At 34.2% G+C, this 14099-nt stretch overlaps 2 protein-coding genes across 2 annotated transcripts in view; both read left to right on the top strand.

The window, feature by feature from the left end:
• LOC142339241 (rhomboid-related protein 2-like) overlaps nucleotides 1-10361 on the top strand; it is a 28070-nt gene extending 17709 nt beyond the window's left edge. Inside the window, exons 6-8 of the mRNA XM_075389101.1 lie at nucleotides 6490-6590; nucleotides 6932-6992; nucleotides 7740-10361. Coding sequence (XP_075245216.1) covers nucleotides 6490-6590; nucleotides 6932-6992; nucleotides 7740-7981 — 404 coding nt within the window. The 3' untranslated portion in view covers nucleotides 7982-10361. The remainder of the gene's footprint in view (nucleotides 1-6489; nucleotides 6591-6931; nucleotides 6993-7739) is intronic.
• Nucleotides 1-14099, top strand: part of LOC142339245 (T-complex protein 1 subunit theta-like) — a 300794-nt gene that overhangs the window by 254300 nt on the left and 32395 nt on the right. The gene's annotated exons all lie outside the window — the stretch shown is intronic.

Here is a 14099-nt window from a genome sequence, read left to right on the forward strand (position 1 = left end):
TTCAGTTTAGGAAATTTTTTGTCGTACAATTAAGTCTTCAGTTATTGCAGTTCCCATTGGTTTCTTATGTAGATTTTTTTTCATCTGTAGTTGTTACTTTCTTTTAATTATTTGTCTCTGTGTATTTCATTGGTTGTTCGTTTTGTTTTTCATCATTTAGTCTGCATAGTTATATTTTGCATAGGATTTTTTATGCGGAGTTTTGAAACCGATTTATTGTTTAGACAATTTAATATTGTTTTTTTTTTAACTTTGTCATCGTTTTTTTAATAGTTAGTAATTTTTGGAATTTTTTGTTTGGTTTGTTATCTTATCATTAAGTCTTGTTGATGACTAATCAATTTTTTTCGGAGGCGTCATGTTTTTTTCGATATTTTTTTATCAAAAGAACTACTGTTATGTTACTCTGTGTTACTCTATCTTTTATTTTACTCTGTACTACCCCTTTTGTTTTATGTTACTTTGTACTAGTCTCATAAATGATAGGTGCGCATGGCTCCCTGACTATAAAAAATATACTTGTTTCTTGATTTATGTTTTAAGTAGATAATGTTTGGATGTCTTTGACAGCATTTGTTTTTGGAAAAATTTCTTAAGATTTTTGAATAATAATTTTATGAATAATATCAGGTCTCATCGGTCATCTAATGATGCAGGTTTCCATCCTTTGTCTGATTTGATCCCATAGCTGATGATTTTTTTGACCTGGACATGATGTTTTTAAACAGTTCTGCTGAAGTTTTAAACAATGCCTTTGTTGTTTTCGTCAATTTTACTTTTTGTAATGTTTTTGTACTGTTTTTGTAATGATTTTACGTTTTGTAATTATTTGGTTTTTAATTGCTCTTGAACGAAGTTAATAGCACTTATTGTAAACGTGTGTCTTTTTTTATGCAAAATTTTCGCTTGACATTTTTTTTTTACTTTTCGAATGACTTTTACGCAATTGACTTTTTGCGTTTCGCGTGATCTAAAATTCTCTCAATCACAATTTCAAGCAGCTGAAGTCAATTGCCGGCAAATTAATGCTAAAAGTCAAATGAAAAGTGCGCCGAAACTGGTGTCATTTTTTACTTTAAATCTTAATAGTGGTATATGTTAACCTCTAATGTGGTTATTTGAAGCCCACTATTGAACTTTTTAGTCCCATTTAAGCTCGCTCCCTCCCCCCGCACCCGACTGAAGCAGGCTGCAATTGATTAGAGCTCTCACTAGTAGTTCCAGAGCAATTCTTCCGGCGTTTAGTCGGTTATGTTTGTTTAATAGCCACCATGCGATAATTGGGGCTATTATTAGCCTTCTCTGGGTTTTTTATTTCGTCAAGATCTTTGCTACGACCATGTCACGTCACAATTTCTTCAAATCTGCTTTTTGTTCTTTCATGCAATTTCAACTGAATTGCGTGCGTGATGTCGTTTTCCACTTTTAGTGGAGCTAGTTTTTTTGTTCATTCGTCCGTTTAATGGTTAGTCGACTCACTCACAAAAATGACTTTCTCACTCTGAAATTGATTAGATATTTCTGTTTTTTTTAACTCAAAGAGATAAGGTCAAGTGAGTGTGGGGTCAAGTCGCTTGACAATTTAAACATATTGTGCGGCAATAATTTCGCAGCAGATATAACAAACAGATTCTGCAGCTGGACAGAATTTGAAAAGAAATTAATTATAAGAATCTCAGCATTTAATTAAAAAAAGGTTCTTTGAGACTGCAGATCTACAAAGCTCTTGCGGCTTTTCTCAATTAATCTACCAGCTGTTTTCCGCAAAGTGTGTGTGTGTGCTTGCCGTGTAGTTTCGTAGGACGCATATTGTGAAAACCTGTTTAACATGTTGTGTTTGATTAGTTAGTTTTTGCGGATTCATTTTTTTCGAAATTTAATTATTTGTAAGTAGTCTTGTTTGTAATAGCCGCCTTCAGCGTCTCGACGGCTATCATTTAGGCTCTCTCCTCTTTTTTTTAAATCCGGTCCGCCTTTTGATCACGTTTTTCGTTTTAAATAAGTCACGAGTTTCACGTTTGACTTCTGACTTACTTTACTCACTGTTTCAACTGAATGGATTTTAGATTCTTTTACTTATTGAATTATATAATGTAGTGAAAGTGAATAGGTCAGTGTCAAAAGAGCAAAATCAAAATTGGGATATACATATAAAACCAGGTCGTTAAGTCAGAATGCATTAAGTTATCAAAATTCATAAAAGCGATTGCTAGCTATCGTTCGTATTATACCTAATAGCCTTCAGTTTAGAGGCCCATATAAGTGTATTTTTAGAATCTAACTAAATATGCAAATTTACACTCCAAAAATAACTTTGACAATTTTTGTCAATTTATATCTTAATTTTTTTTTCTGTTTCAATCTCAATGTGCGTCAAACGGTTCAACGGCGGCTATTTTTCGGAAGCATTTGCCGACTCTGTTTATTTCTTTAATCAAAGATCATTTTTTCCATCTAGTTTTTACCGAGTCTGTTATCTAGAAACAGGAGCAACCTGAAAACAATAGCCGCCGTTAAATACCTGACATCTAAAGAATTTGTTCCAGCCAATTCAGAAATTCAATCAAATTATCACAACTTTTTGACAGTTCTGCAAAGCAATCAATTTTTCCCTGTTTAGTTTTTGTTTGTCCCAATTGGGTTCCTGGGAATCAATGGTTTTTTTTAACTTTTTCAACAATCTAGTGGGAAAGTGTTTTAGGTGCGAAATCTGAGTTGCCGCTTTGGAAACTTCAATACAATTCATTTTTTGTCATGTCATAAAGCCTTAAGCAAAGATGTCCTTTTAATAACGATTGTTACTTAGTACTTGAAAAGAAGTTCAAAGGATGTCTTCAAAATTGTACAAATTATTCAAACCCGATGGTAAGGGAATTTTGGGCGGCCTTTTTAACATACATCTTTTCTTCGAAAAGTAAATTGGAGATAAAAACAAATTATGATATCTATAATGTTTATTAGCCACTGTCCGCCTCTCAATGGCTAATTAACGCGCTCTCTTTTTATTTAGGCGCTCTCTTTTTTCTTATTTTATTTAGGTGCTCTGTCTCTTTTTAATTCGCTTTTCCTTTTGATCACGTTTTTCGTTTTACATAAGTCACGATTTTCACGTTTGACTTTGACTTATTTCACTTATTGTTTCAAATGACTGGGTTTTAACATCCTTCACGCATTCAATTACGCTATGTGGTGAATACTCTCACAGTCAAAAGAAAATCAAAAGAGACGAGATTAACTGGTAAAGCCCGGTCACTAAGTCATAATGCATTAAATTTTCTAAGTTCTATAACGCGATTGTTAGCTAGCGTTTGTATTTGACTTAATGGCTTTCAGTTTAGATGCTGAATTAAGTGTGTTTTTAGAATGTAATCAAATATGCGGAATTTACACTCCGAATAAGAACTCTTTGTCATTTAGAAAAATTCTGTCAATCTTTAGCTTAGTTTTTTCCTTTCTGTTTCAATCCCAATGTGCGTCAAGCGGGTCAATGGCGGCTATTTTCAGGTTTTTTGCCGGCGATTTGCCGGCTAGGTTTTTCTTTTTAATCAAGAATCAGTTTCTCCCGCTGGTTTTTACTGCGTGTATCTGGAAACAGGAGCAACATGATTTTAGATGCCGGGTATTTGAAATTTGTTCTAATTAGTCTTACCAGGTCTAGTGTATTTGGTCTGGTTAATATTTCGTGTTTTCCTCACATTACTGAACAGGATTTTGATCAATTAAGAAATCCAATCGAATTATCACAACCTTTGACAATTCTGCAGAGCAATCTATTTTTCCTTGTCTTGTTTTTGTTTCTATCCCAATTGGGTTCCTGGGAATCAATGGTTTTTTTTTTTAACTTTTTCAACAATCTAGTAGGAAAGTGTTTTAGATGCGAAATCTGAGTTGCCGATTTTGAAATTTCAGTACAATTCATTTTTGTTATGTCAAAAGCCTGAACCAATTTTGTCCGCTTTTACAAATTGTTTTATCGGGATTCTACGAATGTTGGAATTTAATTGAGAATAATGATTTTTACTATGCACTTCAAAAGTTCAAAAAATATCTTTAAAAATGTACAAATGATACAAATCCGATGGTAAGGAACTTTTAGGCGGCCTTTTTAACATGCCTCGTTTTTTTTCGAAAAGTAAATTGGAGATAAAGACAAATCGAAAATCTATAATGTGTATTAGCCGCCGTCAGCCTCTCAATGGCTATTATTCAGGCGCTCTTTTTTTAAAATTCCCCCTTTCCTTTTGATCACGTTTTTCGTTTTACATAAGTCACGATTTTCACGTTTGATTTCTGACTTACTTCACTCATTTTTTCAACTGAATGGATTTTAAAATCTTTCACGCATTCAATTACGCAATGTGGTGAATACTGTCAAAATCAAAAGTTCAAAATCAAAACCGATAAAGTCTGATCATTAAGTCTTTGAGAATTAGGTTATCAAAGTTCATTAGAGTGTTTGCTAGCTGAAATTGGTATTAAGCTTAATGGCTTTCAGTTTAGAACCTGAAATAAGTATTGTTTTAGATTCCAACTGAAACTGCACGCCAAATTAGATTTTTTTACACTGAAAAAAAAACGGAAAAAACTCGGTTAATTTGTCTCTTTTTTCCTGTTTCAGTCCCGATTTGCATCAAGCGCGTCAACGGCGACTTTTTTCCGGTAATCTGCTGGCTATGTTCTTATTTGCATTGATGACAATTAAAAAGAAACACGAGAAAGTTGAAGAGAAAAAGATGGCATACAATATTCGAATTTGGCTCTAACACGTCAAACCTTAACCAGTTGTGAGCTACCAATGTGAGATTTTCCATGAAATGTTTGGACTTACCATTAGAACAATGGTTTATTGGTTTTGCGTGCTTCTAGGTCCTCAAAAGTATTTCTAAATTTTTGAAGTTAATGGTAAGTCTTATATCAAAAGGTACTTCACAATTGATTGAGCAATCTTTGAGACATTTTTTTAAAATAAGGGCAGCCACAACAACTATTGTCAAGAAAGAACTCCAGTAAAGCTAAATTTTGTCAGAAGATTATTTATCAGAGGTAAAATAAATGAAAAGAGGGGGCTAGAGAAGCATTTCTAGCTTCTGGTGACCTTATTTTTGTGAGCAAATGATTCTTAGCAAGAAACGTCGATTCTAAAGTAATAAAAACAAACTTAGTTTTGAATTTAAAAAAGCTTTAAAACTAGCCCAAACTACTTATTTTCATTCACTGAAAGTGATTGAAAATTGGTGATGACGATATACCGCAACATAATGCTGAAGGAGAAATTCAGAAAAAATTCTCCCTGCCTAAAATTGACCAAAGACAGAAACTAACTGAAAGTTGTTGCAAGTTTTTTTTGTGAAAATTTTGGTTTATCTGAGTTTCTTCCTACGAATTTTCAAGTTGTGGATTTTTCACGCGGGCTTGTTCAAATATCTTGAGAATAAAGACAAAGAACTGTAGAAGCCTTTAGCAGCTCAAATTTTTATTCGAAGTCTAGAACACTAATTTCCATCAACAAGTATTTCTGTAGTGTTAGCAAAACAATGAAACCACTCTCTGTAAGCAAATTTCAGAGAGAAAAAACGGGTTTAAAAAGACAGTTCGATGGAAATGTTTCAAATATTGTTTTTCGCTGCTCTCGAACGAAGCTTGAGAAAAGTCGTTTTTCTTTAGAAGCCAAATGCCAAATTTGTGGTTGACCTATCGGACTTTTCGAGTGATTCGACGCCCTTAATGTAATTTTTCCATGATTGAATTTTTATTCTCATTCACAACTTTAGCCAGCTGAACTCCAGTGATTGCAATTTTTAATATTAAATTGAATAGCGCTCCGAAGTTATGTTTAATTTTCCCAGTTTAAATCGTTTTCCTGGAGATTGTTATGATAGCCCTGTCAGCTGTTCGATAGCTAATCATTCAACGTTAGTCGCTTACGTGTAAATCTAATTTTGTCAAGACTCAAGATTTCAGGGTAGATGCTCAATTCCAGGCGGACTATTTTCTCGGTGCTTAAATAGTTTGTCCTGTGTTATAGGAAAGGACTGAAAACGAGCGCACTCTTGGCAAAGTTCTGTTACGGTGAATATAACGAAATGGGCTGAAAGGACTGATAAACTTGGGTAAACTGCCGAAAATGCCCAAAATGCGTAGAAAATGGCTAATATTTCGTTTTTTTTTTCGAAAAAAAAGAAATTTTAAAAATTCTTTTTGTAATGCAATTCTAGACGCGGAGAGTTTTAAAAAGACACCACGCAATTTGTTTTAGGATGCCCATAAAAAAGTCGAAGTCTGCGAACAAAAAAGTGTGGGGCTAGCAGATAGTTTTCACATTTCGTTAGAACAATTAACTCCCACCCTTTGAGAGCAGTTCGACCGACCTCAGTCGGTTATGTTTGTGAGTTACGTTAGCATTATATGCTGCTGAAGTAGGATCTGGTGCTTTTGGAAAATCAATCTGCGCTTCGACAATCTTGAAAGTTTTGTTTTCTGGTACTCTAGGGTCTCTAGCAACAGCAGTGATTGACCCGAACGTGTATCTGTGTGGAGCCTCAGCCGGAGTATATGCCCTTCTAGCCGCCTACCTAGCTAACATAGTCATGGTAAAATCACACTCTACTTGATTTAGGTTGAGCTTACGGGACTCAGCTTGAAGTCAACGAGAACTTCAGGCGTTGATAGAGGACGGGAAGTAAAACTTTGTGAATCGAGATTAAAGCCGAAATTTCGAAGTGACTTCAGTAGTCCTTGCTTGAAACCCTACGTAAACTTACTTGAAATATGCAAGTTTTATTTTCTGACACTGTATGTGGGATAACATAGTATTCTAGAATCTGGCATTTCAGAGATATGGCATTTTGAAACTTGCACATGAGTGTTACAGGTAAAGGTCCAAATGCTATATCATCGGTGGTACGAAATCAACATTTCTTCGATGTTTTAGAACTGGAGTGAGATGCAATGGCTGTTCCGACTTATTCGGTTGATACTCTTATTTGCATACGGTTAGTGAAATTATTGATGAAACGAAAGTTCAAATGTCATGATTTTGAAAATTGCATGAAAGATAAATTTGCATGATAAATTTTTTTAAGGATTTTTTATGTGCTTCAAGAAGCAAAAACTCTTAGCAAGGTTTTTTTAGATTCATCGAGACTTGTTATGAAAACTGGCGCACTAAGATTTTGCTTTGTTCGCACGAACGGTTTTTTCGCAGACTTTTAATCGCTCTCTACCAAAGTTTGGAGCAATTATTGTGGTCATGATACAATTATTATGGTCCCTGAAGCTCTTATTGCCTCACCTCCCTGCTAACATTCCTTTACACCGCAGCAGGGCACTTCAAAGAGAACGTAATAGAGCACTTCCTATCGTTTGGGAGCAATCCGGTCGACATTAGGCCTTGCATTTTGGAAATCTAAAAATAAATAATTTGAGCTTGAATTTGTAATTGACCTTAAAAAAGAGGGCAATGAAACCATCCACTGGTGGGTTTATATTGTATCGATAAGTAATTTTTAAATCAAGTTTGTTTCATTCTTTTCTAAAATGCTCTTTCGCTTGCGTAACAGATTTTTGACCGAAATATAATTGGGATAAATTGATAAAGCCACCTGTAATTGAATGAGGCGCGATGAATTTGTTCTTGGACTTTCAATTTTCTAAATGCGCAGCACATCGAAGTTTATTGCTGGGCTATTTCCACTATCTTCCGGCTATATTAACAGTATACTTGAATTGATTTCTTTCAGCTGCAATTGATATTGGCACAGCTCTCTACAGGCGATACGGCGAAGAGGAATCGAGTGCGACAGCCTATATGGCACACATATTCGGAGCGGTGGCTGGGTTCCTGGTGGGAATCGTGATTCTGAGGAACATCAAGAAGAAGCTACACGAACAAGTCCTGTTCTGGATCGCATTGTGTGTCTACATTATCATGGATGTGCTTCTGCTGTGTATATACATTGCAATGGAGTTAGGAGATGAATAAATAAGAATCACTTATTGTAGAATGATTGAAACCTTTTCTCGGAATTATATCTAGCCATTAAAAGTTAATTTTAATTGTGCTGAAAAACTTAAAAACCCGTAAGCTCAGATGCTTTACTCAGTAACGAGTAAATCATGTCAATCAGCTTTTGAATATAAAATTAAACAGAATACAAATTACAATCTGCAATTAAAAGTTTTGAAATTCGTAATGGTTAGAGCTAGCTTTTAACCTGAGTGCAACCAGAGTGGCTTAAATAAAGTTGCCCCTAGCCATCTCGTGATTTCAGAAAATGTTTGCATCCCTATTCTGCATCTGAGTTTATATATTTGAGGTAGAAGTTGGGAGCTTGAAGAAAAAGCAAGGGTCTAATGGGGTCTGCTAAAAACTCTTTTCTTTTCACACTTATTCTCAATCGGTCATTGTGAAATATTCACTGCGTCTCAATTGGATCTATCAATTTCGAACAAAAATTATTCAATGCTTTAATCAAGTTCATCTAATATGGAAATATAGTCAGTTCCATAAAGCTGTAGCACAAGCGATCGTTTCAGACTGTGATCGTTTCGTGTGTCTGGAGAGCTGTTCAAATGTAAAAATTCAAACCTCAAAATGAGAAGCAATTGTGCATTTCGACGCTCATTTGCACGTTTGAACATTTTAAAGGTTTTTTTTCTTTCGCTTGCTCGTCAACTTTTTGGGACCTGCTATAAATAATGATTAAGTGCCGTGCTGTATGTACACGTTTTGAAGTAGTTTTAATCTTGAAATTGTTGCCTTACTCGGAGCTTTTACCATATGAATACAAAACCCTTTTAATGCAAATAAATTTATCTTAACATTTCTAATTTTAATTTCATTTCTCATGTGTGGTCTGTTTCAATGGTAACAGTGTTGTCATTAGTGTGTCAAGTTGACGCGTTTAAAGTTCTGCGAGCAATAATTGGATGCTATCACGCGCTTTTTGAAACCATCGAAGTCAGCAATTGGACAGTTTCCTATTATGATTTGAATGGTCGTGATGAAAGGTCTGCCTATCGCTTATTCAAAAATTGTGACCCCTGAAAATGAAATTTTGTTTTTTAAGCCAATTTGAACTCACTATAATGCGGGTTTTTGCGCTGGTAATGATTCGTATAATCTATTAACAGTCTAGGAGTAATGAAATTCTTATTTGCCATTATGAAGGTGTTAAAATGGCAACTATAGATCGTTGTTCTACCGAGGAAAAGAAAAAATGAAAGTGGCTTGAATAAATATCAATACATTTTCACAGCTATGACCAATACTATGGCTGTACGTCGTTTCGATGTTCTGCCATTTAGGACAACATTGATTTTGTGATAACACTGCTGTTAATTTTCGAATCTTCATTTAGTTGCTGAATAATGTCTTTATGGATCTGTTGTGTTGTCTTCCTATCGTTTTTCCAGTCCTGAAGTCTCGTCTCTCTTCTGTCATCTCATGTAATTTGACTCACCATTTCTTCTCATAATTATGCGCTCATGTGTTCTTGGCATGTTCTATTGGTCATGTTTTAACCGCAAAGTCTTCTTTCTCTCTCTATTTTAACAGATCTTGATATTTTTGCAAGTATTAATGATTTATTGGTATATGTTGGATGTGCTTCATTTTAGCTATGAAGATTGTTATCTAGTTTTTAGCCAAATTGGTTACTAGAATTTTTGATCATCTAGATTTCAACACTTTGAATGTCCATACCAAATGTGCCCACGGTGTAGAAAGAATTATGATTATATTATACTTACACACGGACTGCTTGGACATCCCTGATTGTGCTGATAAATCGATTTCGAGAACCTAATTATCCCTAAATTTTCTGAAATATCTGGTGTTCTTTCCCGATATACACCACAAGCCAAGAAAATAGACCTATGCTATAATTAAGGCAATAATTTGCACTTAAGGTTTCTGCACTCTTCAATGTGAACGGGAAAGTAGTGAAATGAGGGTGTGGTCGTAATGTTAATATTTTTGGGGAGGAGGTGGTCCTTATATATAGGTGAAATGAAGCAACATCCTTTCTAAATTTTCCGATATCCCACCATTTCTGCCTTATTAACACTGGAACTGAACAGAGTGACTTAAAATGTGTCTCAGGGGAGAATTCTCTGGGCTGCTATTGCTGTTTGAAATTATATCCTATTTTGTGTGAAACAATCATTTGCTTGTAAAGAACATTAAAGTCTTTTGATCAAAAGCTTATATCGTGACCAGTACTGTTTGGTCCTGTCATTGAGCACAACGGCTATAGAAAATTAAAGACATATTCTCTATTCTATTAAAAAGTATTTTGGAATTTGATTGAATTGTTGCTATAATTTCGTATTTTTATACTCAATTTAATTGTGGCTGCTTCTGTTTTTCTTGCCACAGGAAATGAGATATGAGAAAAACTTTTTGCAGATATCAGTATAACCAGTATGGACTGAATTGAAAGTAACTTTTTGAAATCTGTCCATATGAAGCTCCAAATTGTTTCATAACTCGGCTTTCATGAAGTCCTGCAGGAGTTTGTGCTGCTTTATTATCTGGGTGACATGTCAGGTAACCAAATTTGTCGATAGCCGAAAAATTTTAAGGGGGCCAGATAGCCGAAGCATCTATAGCGAATTGATGAAATTGGCTTGAATTAATATAACTAAGCCAGTTTCATTATTAATAGCCACAAAGCGATAGCTGAGGCTATTATTGGCCTTTTCTTGGTTTTTTACAATTCAAAGAGTTGAATTGAAGTGGTGTGCTCTTTTTCTTACGACTCGAATGGGTGTATTGGGATTCTACAGGATTTTTATTAGCTGAAGCAAGTTTGTTCTTGTCTTGTTTTTTTTATTGTGTTTTCGAACATTCACTAATGTGTTAGAACATTCACTTCAGTTTTTGAATAATGGGCTTTAACAGTTGCTTAGTTACTATTACTGATTATGTACTGCGGGTACTGTTAATGGTCGTTTTGAGTCGAAAGGTCGAATGGTCGAAAGGTCGTTTTGAGAACTAGCGCAATCAACTACAAAGAGAGAACTAGCACAATCAACTAGCACAATCAACTACTGTTAATTGTCGAAAGGTCGTTTTGAGAACTAGCACAATCAACTACAAAGGGAGCTAGTACTACTTCGACTTCCATTGAAAGTAGTCTGGAATTAAAATTTTGCCGTTTTTGCTAACTTTACTCTATGATTATGAAAAACGTATCATTTAATTTTGATCTTTTAACTAACAAATTATCTAGATCTATAACATTCGAAACAATTGAGTGTTCTTAATGGACGAACAGCAATAGCAAGACTTGTTTTGGTTGAATCCTGGACTGTTACAATCCAAAAATAATTTGGATTAAAATCAGTCGGTCTTATTTAAAAAAATGGGGATCTTATAATAAAGAACAGACCATTTCAAATCAAAACTGTTGATAGGTCCAATTGACTTCCTAAGCATTTCCAAACTTATATATAATAAAGTTATTTTACTGGAAAGATTATGGTCATTTTGATTTGCAAAAATGTACGTTTTTTAAATAAACAATGGCTTTTTGAACTTTGCCACTACGTATCTCTTTTTTTTTTGGTCAACTTGAACCTTTGTGCCAGAAACGAAAGAGTGCTACGTCTTTCTGTTCGTTCTACTGAATTCAAAATTAATCTTTTTTTGCAGTTTTACGCGTTAAGTCGTGGTTTTCTGGCTTTTATAATACTAAATTTCACAGTTTTCGCGTTTGGTCCACGGTTTTCTCGTTTTGTCACATTATTGACAGTCCGCATATTCATTTTTGGCATTCAAAATAAGGGACATTTGTACAATTAAAAGTCTTTAAAGGCATCGATTATGGTTTTAACGGCTACGACACCCGTTCTCGAAGTATTTAATTGAATTTTTTACAATTGTCTTTAACTGTCGTTTTTACTTTGTCTTCTCAATTGTATGATTTTACCTGGATAATGACAGGTCTCACTGTTTTCTTATGGAAGAATAAATGAGCCTATATTCTGATTTGAGTAGGTGACTGATGGCTTTCATGAATTTGAAAACAATTCTTTTCAAAATTAAAAAGAAAACACTTTTTAACTTCGCATTTTCGTTCTTTTTTTTCTATTTGTTACCTAGTCTCGTTAATTACAGGTATCATATGACCTTACTGTCGTCGAGGAAAGGTGCTAGTGTACAGAATCTAATGTTTTTAACAAATTCCTTATGAATTTCCTGGCTTCGACGCGGTTTTTTGCAAAATTGAAGTACAAGTTTTTTTAAGTTTCATTTTCTGACGTTTTTTGACCTTAATAATAATTTTTTTTAAAATGGAGATAAAGCTTTGGATGTAATTTATTTTTTTTGTTAATGGTGTTTGATTTTGTTGTTCATCGTGACTTGCTTTCTTAATAATGGCTGATCATTCTAATTCGGCATTTTTACACCACTGAGTTATTTGCGTTGGAGGCGATCTTTTTGTTCATACGCATTTTTTTTTTGAATAATACTTGAATTTATGGGGATTTTCTATCTGTTTCTCATTTGGTAGTCGTTTATCCAATAAATGTGGATGAGCGGGGTGGGAACTGTATGTGCGAATGTACATTACTGAGCCTCCTTGTATGTAGATATATAATTGAATTCATTTTATGTGTCAAATTCTGCTGCATAAATTTTAAAAAAAAGTGTCTCAGTAACGCACTAAATATTCTCGTCTATTCTTTGAGCTGGCAGAATTGCCTTGGATACATATTCTATTGAGCCTGCTTGGAAGCAAGGCGATTCGATAATTTGCGTTTGCGTCGATAATGTTCCGTCCATTCTCATCCACATTTTATGCTTAAATATCTACCAAATTAAGCAGAGATGGGAAAATGTCAAAATTTAAAAGATAATTATGCTTTGTAATTTAAAACTTGTTGTACTATAAAATTGGGACAAACCAATATACCAGTGAGTACCAGTAGTTTGAGCAGAAATTTTGTATGAAAACCAAAATTGAGCTGAGTAGTTTGAAAAATTTGTAAAAACAATTCAACAGCAAAATAATTTTTCGAATAGAGAAAAAACAACGATATGATCAAGTTAGCACCCAATTTTGTCAGACATAATAAGTTGGCATCATGTAGTGGCATCAGAGTTACAAAACACTTAGCCTCTTAAAAAAACGTTATTGAAGATCAGTAACCACTTCACAGAATTCAGTAATTGAAAACTGCAATTTTCGTTTCTGAGTTGCAAATGAGATTTTCAATGCAACTTTATCCTGTTTTCAAACCAAACATCCATCAAAGTGTAAGGTCCTTCAGGAAGCAAAGTTTTATGATTATCCAGTTTGGTTAACCCCAACTTTATTTAGCATATGGCCGCAGCTTTTGATTGTGATCAAACGTGAGACGAAAGAACGCGAGCAGAATTTTGGTCAGATTGAACTCCCATTTTCTTTGAAGTATAATTTTTATTTTATCCAAACAAATCATATGTTGATCAAACCTACACTGTTTACCACCGGAACATTAATTTCGCCAAAAAAGCGAGAAGGAATCAATGTTAAAAAGAACACGTAACATCTTATTGAAACACGTAACAAATGATCAGTAAACACATCATAGCAATCGTTAATTGAAAACTGCAACAATCACTGACAGAAAAACGATGAAAGAGACAAAATTCAAAAGTTAAATAATATTAGTCAAAATAATTTCTTAAAAACAAACTTTACCTCAACACACTGTAGATTGTTGAATATCCGAATATTTGTTTGAAATATGTCTTGTTTGAAATATTTATCATGACTGGAAATGCAGTTCGAAAGAATGTTAGTTTTGAAACTACCCTTTCGTTTGCTCCCTTTACTCTGCAACGAACAGCCTCGCTATTTGGTTTCGCGGTTATTAGCAACACGAAATTGCCGCTATTTTTTACATAATTTGGCCAAAGTATCTAAGAATTGGTTCCAAATTCAAGCTAAAATTTAACAAATTACGATCGCTCACAAAAAGTTGGATAATTAAACCTGGATGATTACTCGAAAAATATGAATAAGTGGGAGGTGAACAATAATATGTTACAATCCAATTTCATTCAAATTTTCTCCAAAATATATGGTTAATTTGTATCTTGTATAACT

This window comes from Convolutriloba macropyga, chromosome 5 (assembly GCF_964194025.1).
Source record: "Convolutriloba macropyga chromosome 5, txConMacr16.3, whole genome shotgun sequence".
NCBI classification, from domain to species: domain Eukaryota; kingdom Metazoa; phylum Xenacoelomorpha; order Acoela; family Convolutidae; genus Convolutriloba; species Convolutriloba macropyga.